Raw genomic sequence first — 13,287 nt, 5'->3', positions numbered from 1 at the left:
GGGACTCTGTGACTACAGGCCAAAAGAGGACCCATAGGAGTCGGCAATGAGGCAAAAACTCAAAACTAGCGCATGAGTCTATGATTAGAGTGCAAAGATGCAGGCTATCTGTAAGCCAGCTAAGAAGAAAATCAGAGGACCTCTCGTGGCAGATGGCACGGTGTTCACCCACATTTTGTTCTACAACATGATTTGACAGATCTTCCTGAAAATGACTTTTTGCACCTCAAGTGGCATATTGTGCTAACTGTCTTCAGTGTGATGTGTTTTATAGTGCATTTAACATGAGCTGTAGCCATTATTTTTACAGAGCCATAGAATAGTTTTGAGACTGGCGCATTGCACTGCTGCTGTGCCGGGGCTCTATGGAGGGTGTTGTGGTTCATGTGTGTTCAATGCTGCTTGATCATCTGGTATTCACAAAATAAATTTTTAAAATGAATTACGGTGGTTTTCGTGCAGTTTTTGGCACATGGGCCAAAACAGAATTGAGTTATCAGAGAAAAGAATATGGGCAAAACTTGACTCTAAATGAGTACAATTACACTACCTTTGCATGTCAGGAGAGACTTAAGATATAAAGTGTAGTATGTTTTTGTTTACTCTAATATACGTACACTCACCAACCATGCATACTTCCCACAACCATATCTCCTCTTCTGTTTATATAGAAAATCTTAAAACAGAGTCTGGTTCTCAGATACTCATCATGAGAGAGGCCACCAGAACATCTTATGTATGTCATTTCACAGGACTTATCTGTGTTTCACACCTTTGTCAAAAACTATATAGACTCTTTGCGAGATATTGACATCCTTCTAAAGGTGTCAGCTGTGGTGCTGAGATAGATAGAGATATATTATATGTTTCTAATGTCCGTCATCTACGTTAATAGTGTTTCTTCATCAGGTGTGCATATCATCCACTTAAGACACTGCTGCTAATTAATATACACTGTTTCCAAATGCGCCTTAAATGAAGACAAAACAGAAAGTCACATGTTCCAAACAACTAAAAAGGGTGTCGTTGAGGATTCAAATAATCTAAACCAGCATTAAACTACTCAAGACTCGCTAAGACAACATATCAGAAGATATGACCTGATAACCTAACCAGCATAATCACTACATTTGGTAACTCTCCCATTATGCTAATCTCTGGAGCTTCAAAGTATACGTGTTTGTTTAGGATGTTGTAAAATTGCGGAAGTCTGCTTACCATCACATGAAGGTGGAGGCCCCTCAAACTCCAAGTAAGTTCCTAGTCTGCAAGTCAGGATGCTGTTTCCGCTTAACTGGTAGCCTGGTAGACATCTGTATCGCACAATATCGCCTGAACACAGAGAAGGAGGTCAAATCTATAACAGTGGGGAAAAATAACTCACAGAGGCGAATCGGTCTTTCTTTATTATGTGTGATGAATTCATATTATTTCTTTCAGTGAAAGACAAAGTTACAAGGATATATATATATAGCAGGGAGATATATATATATATATATATATATATATATATATATATATATATATATATCTCCCTGCTGGAAATCCTATAGATGAAACGCTATGTCAGTGTCACTACCTTTGCGTCTCTGAATAATAGGTCGGGAAGGTATGCACAATAAACACATAGACAATTAATCTCCACCATTCGTCTACAGGGAATTAGAGCATCCGCTTCAAATCCCACAGGCTTTGTGATTGTTGTGTCGAAGGCATTCATTCATACTGGTGCTTCAAAAACTAATTGGGTGCCATAGATCAGTGGCAACCAACCTTTTCTTTTGCTCTCCTGGAAAACATAACAGTGAAGTTAAATGCTAGACATGCCCATTCCCACAAAGTCTCAAATCTTGGACATTTTGGTATTCTTTGATGGACAACTCTAATAACAGTCTCAGGCTCTCCTTTGACCATCGGCTTTGGCCAATAAAGGTCCCAAATCCCAGGTTTGCTACCACGTGCATAGATTATGTGTCTGTATTCAGTACTATTGACTTATGGTATATATAGTATAGTTGAGGCAGTGTAATCTACTAATACCAGAGACAAAGTGACATTGAGAATAACTGTTCAATTCAAAGCAACTGTGGATAATGGTGATCGTGATTTTTCTTGTTGTAGCACTTCCACTTACCAATTTTGAATTCTTTGCTTGCCATCAGGATCTCAGCATTTGGGATGATGGAGGGTGGCAGGCAGTGTTGTAGTCTGTAAGCTTCATGGGGAGCATCAAAGGAAAAAAAAAATGGCATCAAAAAGAATAATTGTGAGTCATCTGGAAAAAAATTAATAAATCAAGCGGGGAAATGTACATACCTTGATAGTTGATGTGGAACAATCCGCCCTTTTCTGTGTTACTACGGAAGCGTATCAGCACCTGATTGGATGTACTACTGGGAGGTTCATTGGGCTCTCCATCAGTGAACACACCCAGTTTCCTGGCTGTCTCTTGAGGACCATCCCTGAAAGGAGACAAACCACCACAGGTCAACTGTGTCTTCAAACAACACAACACAAGAGACAACCGCCTCCTCTCAAAAGCTCCTTTGCTCACCAACCATAAAGCACCTGGAGCTTCTGTGCTGCAAACGAGAGTACGCCACATGCCAGATTATTGTCAAGCAGACTCCAGCAGTGGAGTTTAATCAAGCTGCTCGCACTTCACCAAACCCAAAGCAATTACTCTGGCCTGCTTTGGGCGATTATGTTAAAATAAGGTAGAAATTACAGATAAGGGGTGGAGTGACAGGTCTAGATTGCGCTGCTCCTGCTAACAGCCATTCAGTGGGAGTGTCTCTGGAAGCTTTGGCCCAGCCTTGGCAGTCCCCTGGTGTGGGCATGGCCGACTAAGCCAGCTCCCAGATTCCTGCCACAACCATTCAGCTTAAAAACCATCTGTCTTTGGCTGTCAGACTGGGCATGGGAGATTACAAGCAGCTCTGGAAACGGCTGGCTGGGGACTGCCGCCTGACAGCACTCTAGCCAAGCCGCCATTACGGGGCCCATTTCCTTGGCGCAGTAGTTCAGTGGATAGATACACAGCAGTGGTAACTGGAAACGGGGGGACATGACAGTCCCCATCTTGGCTTGGAGGGAGCCAGTTTGGAAAGATCAACTCAGTGGGGGCCATTTTAGGAGGAGAAACGTTGCGATAAAAAGTGGACATTTTGGCCCACTTTACTTTCGTTGACTTAAACTCTTTGCGCAGTCTGATCATTTTCACAGTTTGTAAAAGCAACAGAAACTGGTGACACATAGATGCCATCCTGCACCATGTGGACTTCTCGTGTGGTCGCCACGTTGCCAGGTTGGCCGGCAGTCGGATCTCCGGTGTCACTGAGAGCTGGGACCTTTCGAGCTGGTCTCAGGGAGAGGGGATCAACCAGGACTGGCAACCACCATGCATGCAAAATCCTGTCATTGGTGCTACATATGGCAGATCCAACCGTGCATTATGACAGTGATGAAAGGAGGCTTTTCTCCTTGATACTGAGAGAGGCATATTGACACATTACGACCACATAAATGTTCTGACACAAACACACACGTAGAAAGCACACACACTTCTTCCACAGCCAAAATGATATGCTTCTGTGATGTCTCACACACAATTCCTACATCCTACTTCTCTGATCACTCTTCCATGAATGATTTCATTTAATTCATACTTGTGTTTGATTAAATAGCAGATCATTATATTTGTTTTTCCTGTATTTGAAATTGTCGCTAAAAGAGAAAAACAAATATATATATATAAAACATAACTGAAATTTTATTGCTTACATTAGTGTCACGGAAAAGTGTGTGCAATACGTGTTTGAGGTTTCGATTTCAGCAGTTAAAAAATAAAAGAGAGTATCTCAGCAAGCTGAAAACTACAATTAAATGCTGGAAATCACTATGATAATATCATAATGATGAAAGTTGACGAAATGACTGTAAAGATAAATGTTTTCTTATTGAAGATGTCATTTTAATGCATTACAGGACTATGAATATGCTGCACTTGGTCCAATTTCTCTGTAGCGCTTCAGGTGTCAACATATTTTTTGCATTTTTGTTTAAGAAGTTTACATGGTAAAATTTTGAAAATGATGTCTCTTTTCCACGGAAATGACAGAAACACTGAAAATTATGATGTATTCATGTTGGGCCACTAGTGGCTGCTGTTTATGTAATGAAATCACACACAATTGCTCATCGACAGCAATACGCCATAAACATTAACAATGTTTGGACAAACGACAACGTTGTTGTTTTAACACAGTGTAATGTTTTGGCTTGCAGGATTAAATGATTACAAGAAAACAAGCAAAAACCCTACAACTTATCATTTGACACTTCATAGAATTTGTGGCCAGAGCCATAGCAGAAACGCTCAATATTTACCTTATTAAATCACAAATTATTGTTGTACAATCTTTGGGATTTTGGTAGAAATCTCACAGATTTATCCAGAATTTTCTGAATGGAAAGTCTGAAAAAGAGACATGACTTACCAGACGGTGATGAAGTCATGCGGCCCGTGAACCTGAAGCAGAGTGAAATTGAGCTTGATGCCAAAGCCAGGAGCCACAGTAATCAGCCAGGAGCAGTCAGCCGAGCTGGGGTACTCCTCTGGGTAACCCGGAGAGAAGATGGTCCCATTCTCTGATGTGATGTTTCCACCGCAGGGTACTGAGAAGGAAGGGGGCGGAGAAAAATGAGGCCCACTGTATCTAAATATGTATTAATATCAGTGGGCCAGGAATATAACAGGGCAGATAATTTGGCTCCAATCAGTGAGAAAAAAGGGGATTCTTAATCCCTGGCTTCTTCTCCTTCTACTCTCAGTCTCTTTACCCCCTCTCCTTCACTCTACGTCTATTACCCAGGCGCTTGTCTGAGTTAAAGATTAGCCGGTAAAGCCTGTTAGTAAGTGGGGACTTGGACGGAGTGTTTTGCTCAGATAAGGCCTCAACCCTTCCCTGCTGAGGCAGAAGAGCCGAAATGCAGAGATGAGGCAGTGGGGTTAGTGTGGTCTGGGCCATTGAGGTATGTGTGTGTGTTTGTACAGTAAGTGTACAAGAAGTACATATAAATGAGTGTTAAATTCTTGGGAGAGGAAAAGTAAAAAAAGAGACTTTGCAAGTCCTGACAGACTAGAGGTAGGAAAACACACTCAACATGTGTATTTGCCACAGTACACAGCACTCCTAAACATACAATATACATATATATACAATATATAACTGACCAGCAGAAATGATAAAACAAATTAAATAAATGATTGGATTTCTAACAGTTTCTTAGCAATAGCTGACATAATGCAATACTGACACCTGACCTGAGACATATGTGACGATGCCATGAAAGACAGCTCCCTTGTTGCTACCAAATGAGCACTAGCCTGAAAGCCAGGGTGTCAGAGTAAGTTTGTAAACAAACATGCATGTAAAACGCTACAAAAAGTTTGCATCACTAAAATTAGCTTTATGTAATAAGTTCTGCTACTAATTGTTCAGATTTGGAAAAAAATAAATAAATCATCAGATATACTCTGAACTACAAGAAAGAAAAATGCTACCGTGTAAATGTTTAGGTTATTATGCCACTATTGGGCTGTATGTGGCCCCTGAACTAAAATGAGTTTGACATGCCTGAACTGAAAGGAAGGCAGAAAGTCGAGCTGCAGCTTCTATACAAACCAGCATCTCGATGAGTGAAAACATGCACACACAACTGAATCAATGCACCTCTTTACCCAGCAAATCAAGATGCCCAAAGCTTGTAATTATCTTTGAAATATTCCTCTGGAACTAAGGAGTCCCTTACTAACTTACCCATTTTAATTTTCTACTTCCTCAGAGAAATCTAATATTCACCGGGGCTGAGCAGGGAAATCCAGGAGGGAGCTCCACCGCCAGCATTTCAAACTACACAGATGAGGAATTTGCCCTAAAATGCACACCGTTGGATGCCTCTGGGTCCAATATGACTCCCAAAGAAGAAATTGCATGTTTTATCCCACGGTGTCTCTCTCTGGTAATGTTTGTGTTGTTGTCTTACAGCTTCAGCCCTCTGGTTGAGAAGGCCCTCTGCTGCTGTCTCACCTGTTAAATGAGCTATCGATCGGATGCATTGATTAAAGCCCGGCCACTCTATAGAGCTGCATCTCTGGCAGATGCACTGGCAAGCTACTTAAGCATTATATGTGAAAGAGTATGTGTTTGCTTCAGGGGTTATGAAATAAGGAAAAAGCATGGGGACTGTTAAACTAAAAAAAAAAAAAAAAAAAAAAAAAAAAGCGAGCAGGGAAGTGGAGTGGTTTCGTTGCTGCAGAATATTGACCTTTTAATTGTTCCTCATGAGGGTAGCGGTAATAAAACTGCATAACTTTATCTCCAACATCTCTTCATCTTTAATGAATTGCAATAATTTTGGTAAGTTGCATTGAAACATTTCACTGAGCAGCACTACAGACGCCTTGGTTGCATTAAACTAGTCATAAAATTTGGAAATATGGTGGGTTTTTCTCCAAGACCTGAAAATAAAATGTTAACTTACTTCCTTTACTTGTTCTCAAAGTGCAATTTACTTTTTTCCTGCAGACTATTAAAATGAAAAGTGGATTTATTCCTCAGAAAACACGCTTATATACACAATCATATAAAAAAAGGCCGACATTGGAAAAGAGATGATGAGTGGGGAGGAGATGAGACAACAAAGGTCAAGTGCAGAGATGTAGCGGGGTACGATTTTAATGCCAAGACAAGAGCGCAGACAAAGTAACAAAAATCAATCTGCTTGTGTCTCTCATCTTGCCCAGGAAATCTATGCAAATACTGGAGTGACAAAGAGGTTGGAGAGCAGATTGCACTGCTCCGAGGTCAAGTGTAGTTGTTAAAGCATGATTTGGTAGCACACCATCATGGTTATGTATTAGCTGGAGAGGATGCACTACAATGCTCAATACATTAACTGTGCCAATAAAAGCAGCGCTGCATGGATTTCTACATAAGTCTGCTTCCTATTGCACTACTAAAAGTTTTTGTCCCTGTGAGTGGAAAACAGATGCTGAACTTGTTGGAGTCACTCTAGCCACTTGAGTTCAGCTAAATCAATCACATTAAGAAAGACATATTTACTTTTTCTTTTTATTACCTGCTCATGTCAGGTTAAAATGGCATCAAAGCCACTTTAGTTAACTTCTGGTTACAGTGAATTGAAACTACAACAAATACATGTAATCTCAGGTATAATATGAGGGAAATCCTGTGAATATAGCACAATGCTGAAACATATACATACAACCACGTATATTTTACATGGCTTTATCCAGCTTAGTGTCACAAAGTGCTGGAGTTGATCAAATCTAACTATCCTGGACATGATATGTCATTTGAAGATGTGAAACAACTTCAAATGTGTGTTATCGGCTAAACCGGAAAACTTGAAGAAAACACATATTCCTTGGCCCAACCCACATACTGAGCTCTACTGTTCATCCCGCAAATGCAAATTACTTAGAAATGTAGCTCCGTTCGAAAGGGAAATAATCCAGCTTTCCAATGTTACAAGACTTGCATCTGCAAAAAAACATCTCACAAAGTTTTCTTAATTTAACGCGCATACTTAAAATGTCAATTTGTTTGGGAGGGAATTTGCCCCAAAATTATTACTGAAGATCGATGTCGTCCAATCGATTAAATTTGGTGTTAAAATCTGTGACGTCACATTTTTTTATATTCTATTGAAAATCTCAAAATGTGCCAAATACCACTAAATTAATGTGGTTTATGTGCAACTACTACATTATACTGGTGAGTATATCAAAAACTATTTTGAGGAAAATCCATGTGGGGGTATGAATGATTTCAATATTAAGAATGGTGAAAATCCCATTATGTCATTTCCATAGAGGTAACATTTTATTATGGTTGTCAGAGAAATACAAAATTTTGAAGCCTGTGTATAACATACACAAAGACCCATGTAGAAGGAAAAAAAACAGTCACAGAAAAACCTGTCCTCTGTGAGTTTTCACTCCATTGCTCCTTCTCCCACCCTCATTTATCTCCCCACTTGCCCATTCAAAGTTCCAGTGTCATGGCCATCAACTCGCTCTGTAATGTTGGCGGCCTTATTGAATAATTGACAGATGAAGCGTGAGAATGTGGGTCAAGGACGAGGCTAAAGAAAGGGCATCCATTACTTTTCTTTTCACCTCAGCTCCTTTTATTCATCTTTTATTTGACTCCACTCCTCTTTAGCACCATATTGATTTTCATTGAGGAGTACTTTGCTTCATTAATAGGTGATAATAATTCAGCTTAATTACATTATTCACAATAGATAATCATTATCTCCATGGTTGCGTTTTACCATAATGGTGTAATAGCTCAATATCAGAAACAACCATGTTGTTATTGTAGTTTGGCTATTCAATATATGCGTATTAAAATGTGCAGGACGTGTTTGGTCTCTCACCTTCGCAGCGAGGGAAAGGGTGGTCCCAGTTGCGCGTTGTGCCATGCTCACAGGTGAGGATGGAGTGTCCCATCAGCTGGTACCCGGGAAGACACTCGAAAGAGATGGACTGGCCCACATTGAAGCCAGCACCGACTACCACTCCGTAGCGGAAAGGCTCCGGATCGGGACACTCCTGCAGTTCATAGGCTGAGGGGAAACGTTTTATTTATCAGATCTAACAATTAAAAAAAAAAGATAATTGTAGTGATTTAGATTTGGCTGGGCTTATCCAAAAGTTGCCACTTTAATTGCAACTTGACGTGTCTATGTCGACTAAACCCTAAAGTGCTCCCAATGGAGGTCAGCTGCCTTGTATGGAGTGTGTAAATAAGACTAATATTGGACCAAAGCAATGAAAACATGTCATTTCATTTTTTAATGGTAAGACTGGCAACTGCCCTGCTTTACATTGTTTGGTTTAAAGATTCAGAACCAGTCAGTTCAAGGATTTGAGGTTTGTTTCAACATGCAAATACTCTGGTTCCAGACAACAGCAGTGCAAAATCCTCCTTGCTCCTTGGGCTCAACCTCCCACTCAATCTGCCTTCTCAGAGGTTTCGAGAGGAAAGAAAATCTGAAGCAGCTAGAGGCAGGTTTGACTCGTACCACACGAAAACTATGCCACAGTCGTAAAAAGTAGTACGGGTAAATAGTTCTGACTTTTATCCCACTCTTGGATACTGAAAAAAAGCAGAGCGCGAGCCATTTTAGAGCGGTGATATAAATATAACTAAAGGAATTTATTTCTTTGGATCACAACTTTCCCTTTGTAGAAGATAACTCATGCAAATACTGCTGAACGTTGTGTATTTGCAAATATAATGGTTGATTCATATGCTAATTTTTACATAATTATGTAAATGCACAATGTTACTTTTTTGATTCGCTGCCTTGCTTGTTGAATCAAAAAAAGAAAATACATTTAAAGTCTGTGTGCCTGTTGCATTTGTAAATGTATTGCTTACAGGCATGCAGATCTGCAGTGAGGCATTTTGTTGGCACATGGCGAAGCAATCTTTTAAGTGATCAACAGTTTTCACTTTGTTTTTATGGAGAGGGGATTTATAGATCTCGAGTGTCATGGAGCCCATTTTAAGGCTAACTCAGAAATGTTATGGCTTTACATGAATTCACCTTGCACAGGAGTGATGCTAATAGCACATTAGTAACATTGTAGTAGCAGAAATGTACTGCATGGTGAGTGACATTTTATTATATGGAATATAATTAATCTTTGACTTTTTACACCAATTTTGTAATTATGACACTAAAGCGCTCTGATAATCCTTGCATTATATTAGCTCTGATGACTGTATTCAACATACTTCTGCAGAGCCACATCTCAGTGACAGCAGAGGCTATCTAAATCAGCCAAAAAGCACCACCCGCACTGCAGTAATTACCAGTTACACCAGATCAGGAGAAAGTAACTCATAATACTGCTACTGGCTCAGCTCTGCAATTAGCACATTTAGCCTGGGCCGATTATGCTTATTTGTAAAAGTATTTATTACTTACTTGTGTCTATCTCTTTATGTGACAAGTAATAATTTTATCATTTGACTTTCTGTTCCAATCATATACTTACCCTGATACTCAAACTGGAAACCTGGTTTGTTCTGCGAGTGGTCACTGTGAAAGTATACGGTCGTCTCGTGGGAGGTGGTGAGAAGTGGGGAAGGGACGTCCTGACCGCTGAATCGGCCAATCACGGCGCTCGTCTCAAGGGGTCCATTGCGGATCTCGAGGAAATCGTGGTTGGCCTCAGTGGAGAAGTTTAGGAACTGTATGTGGGCTCCTGAAGACAAAGAAATGGTGTTGAACTTTGAAGAGAAATGTCTTTCCCACTGATCTCTGGAGTCTCTCATTCACAATGATCTGCCACAAGTTCACGAATCCAATAAATACCAATCCAATGGAGTATCTGTGGGATGTCCAATCCATGGACGGACCAAGTTATTATCAAGAAAGGGGTCATAATGTTATGGTTCATTGTTGTATTGACAGGTACAAACTCGGTCACTCCACAATCTGGAGTAATCAAACCCTCTTCGGTGTGAAAACACCAGCGTTTATGTGCTGTGAGAGCCTCTCGTGTCGCTCACCGTAACCGACTGGCAGGTAGATTCTCCAGGTGCAGTCGCTGTTGCTAGGGTAGTTACCAGGGAAACCAGGACTGAGAATCATGCCCTCCATCTCCTCACGGATACCTCCACATTGAGCTGGCAGAGTACAAGACAGAGCAAACACTGAATTCACCCACAACGAGCCATTATGGATCTGGTTCAGATCAATTCTTTGATTCTATACATAAACGCCGAGCCTGTTATGGTGCAGCAGCACGAGCCTGGGGGAGAGAATCTCCATGTGCTTTCCTGTTAAGGTCATACCATCCGCCTGTGTGAGAGACATTTTTGGGTTTGTTTAGATGTCACAGTCAAACTTGTTAAACCGTGTAAGCTGAGTTGAAACACACCTTACGATTTAACCAGTTTAAATACAGCTAAAATGTACTTTCAGTAAACTTATTCAGACCTGAACTTGACAAGAAAGACCAGGCATGAATATTTTTGCAGAATCTTGAGTCTCCATCACTTCTTTAAGATGGTCTTTGAATACATTACAACAAAGGCATCATGCTCTTGTTCTGTTAATGGTGAACTACATACTTGTTTTCTGGTCATATTTTGTTGTGATGTCTTTATGAAATTTCCAGAAGTGAGATCAGATGACAAAATCAGAAGTGAAGATGCACCTTGTCAGAACATTATGGCTTCTGTAACAGCCTGGATATGTAATGATGTTATTGTTGAGTTCTTACAAGGACAAAAACATGTTTAAATCTGGGGCAATTGGCGAGCTTTGCTTTTATTTGAGTGAGGTTCATATGTAACCACGAGTGAATACACCTTGTTATTCGCTGAAATATCGATTCAGCATAGAGACATGTTGTATTGTAAGCAAGTTAAAAGCATGTTATAAATATTTAACACTGTAGAAGAGTGCAAATGCAAGATGGATGATCACATTGTGCACGTGTTTCTCTGAAAAGTAAGTTGACTATCATAATATACAAGACAACACTTTTTTTTTGTGAGTATAAAGCTGGTGGAGAAATAATTTGCATTTGTTAACTTAAATACTAAAGCTAATGCAGAAGTTTCATATTTATTGAAACCAAAACATTAATTTGTCCTGTTTGGTCCGTTTCCCAGAAATGCAAATAATCAGACACTGCACACCAAGAACATTTCAAAATCATATGAAAACTAGGACATAAGACGTTTCTTTTCACAGATATTAGGAAGGACCTGACATGATAAAAATCAAATATCAATAATGTGAAAATCAGCAGTTTAAATATATTGAGATGAAGTGTCTCATCAAATAGGTCATTTTATCTCACCATTAAGTAACTTTGAAGCTCTCTGCTTCCTACTTATATCACATATATATTATTCAAGGTACAGGACATCAAGGTTCTGCTCTTCACCCTTTTCCTTTCATGTTGAACCACTGATAGATAAATGCATCTGGGTGAAATCCAAGCCTAAACTCAAAAAAGAGAAGAGGCGGAATCGAAAAAAAAATAAAAAATTGAAAAAGGAATGGAAATACTGACTGAAAAAGGTGATGGGATCAAAAAAAAAAAGATGAAAAGAGCATGAGATCCTCAGACAAGAATTAGAAAGATGAAAGGACATTGCGACTAATGGTAAGGAATTAGCTGACTCAATAAAAAAAAAGGGAGCGCAAAGGGAAAAAATAGCAAACGGGGAAAAGATTGAGATATAAATGAGACAAATAGTCTATACAAGTCAGTGGAGAGACAGAGCACGGAGTGCTACACCATTGTGCTCTGTAACCACTGAGTGAAGGGTTAAATGTTATTCTGTTGTCGCAGAAAAAGCCTGAAGGTAATCAGGAAACTGCTGATGCCTGTAAACGCGATGAATCTTCCACTGACTTCAACCAATCAGGGTGTGAGATGGAACTAATTAGGCAATAGTAGGTTGTTCCAATGAGTGCAACTTGTTTGTCGAGGCATTCTCACGGAGTAACGTTTTGAGAAAAGGGCAGAACGAATCTGATGTATTGAGATGGTGCATTCACGTGTAATTATTATATAAACCAATAGACTCCAGCAAGATCAACTATGGCAGGGGTGCCCGTGGGCCAAAACAGGAAAGTAAGAAATTCCAATCCTGTCTGACCAAATATCAAGGAAATTATAAATAAAAAGTCAAATAAAACATGGATTTAAAAATAAATGTTATCAAAATATGTTGTCAAACATTATTCTGGCACTAGATTATTGGTCAGGCCCATTCAAGATGCTATTTGGCTGTATTTGGCATCTGAAATAAAATATGTTTGACACTCGGATCAATTCGATTGTAGCTGCACTTAAAGAAACAGCAATGAAATGAACATTCTGTCTTTGTCTCCTACATTCCTGTCGATGTGGAAGATCCGGAATAGATGTGAAGCAAAGAGTCCCAGGAATTTTGAAAAGACTCAGAAGAGATGTAAAAGGAAAAGAGAGAGGGCAGGACATGGAGAGCACATCAAGTAGAAAAGAAAGTTATTTTTACCTATGCAGAGAGGAGGAGGGTAGTTCCATCTTCTGACGGTTCCTGGCATACAGGTGATGTGCGAGTTCCCCTGCAAGGCGCAGCCAAGCCCCAACGTGTGTGCACAAAAACACAAAGACAAAAGAGCCCAAAAGAATAGCAAAGATGAATTAGCTTGTTTTCCTAACTGTCTCTCATCTGT

At 39.9% G+C, this 13,287-nt stretch overlaps 1 protein-coding gene across 1 annotated transcript in view; it reads right to left on the bottom strand.

The window, feature by feature from the left end:
* csmd2 (CUB and Sushi multiple domains 2) overlaps positions 1-13,287 on the bottom strand; it is a gene marked incomplete at both ends in the record, with an annotated part of 235,010 nt that overhangs the window by 34,166 nt on the left and 187,557 nt on the right. The window contains 8 exons of the mRNA XM_080515674.1: positions 1,219-1,332; positions 2,135-2,215; positions 2,317-2,462; positions 4,500-4,677; positions 8,470-8,658; positions 10,100-10,309; positions 10,617-10,733; positions 13,107-13,176. Coding sequence (XP_080371800.1) covers positions 1,219-1,332; positions 2,135-2,215; positions 2,317-2,462; positions 4,500-4,677; positions 8,470-8,658; positions 10,100-10,309; positions 10,617-10,733; positions 13,107-13,176 — 1,105 coding nt within the window. The remainder of the gene's footprint in view (positions 1-1,218; positions 1,333-2,134; positions 2,216-2,316; positions 2,463-4,499; positions 4,678-8,469; positions 8,659-10,099; positions 10,310-10,616; positions 10,734-13,106; positions 13,177-13,287) is intronic.

The sequence above is a fragment of the Blennius ocellaris genome (assembly GCF_963422515.1).
Source record: "Blennius ocellaris genome assembly, chromosome: 20".
NCBI lineage: Eukaryota > Metazoa > Chordata > Actinopteri > Blenniiformes > Blenniidae > Blennius > Blennius ocellaris.
This window is presented reverse-complemented; position numbering and strand designations above follow the sequence as displayed.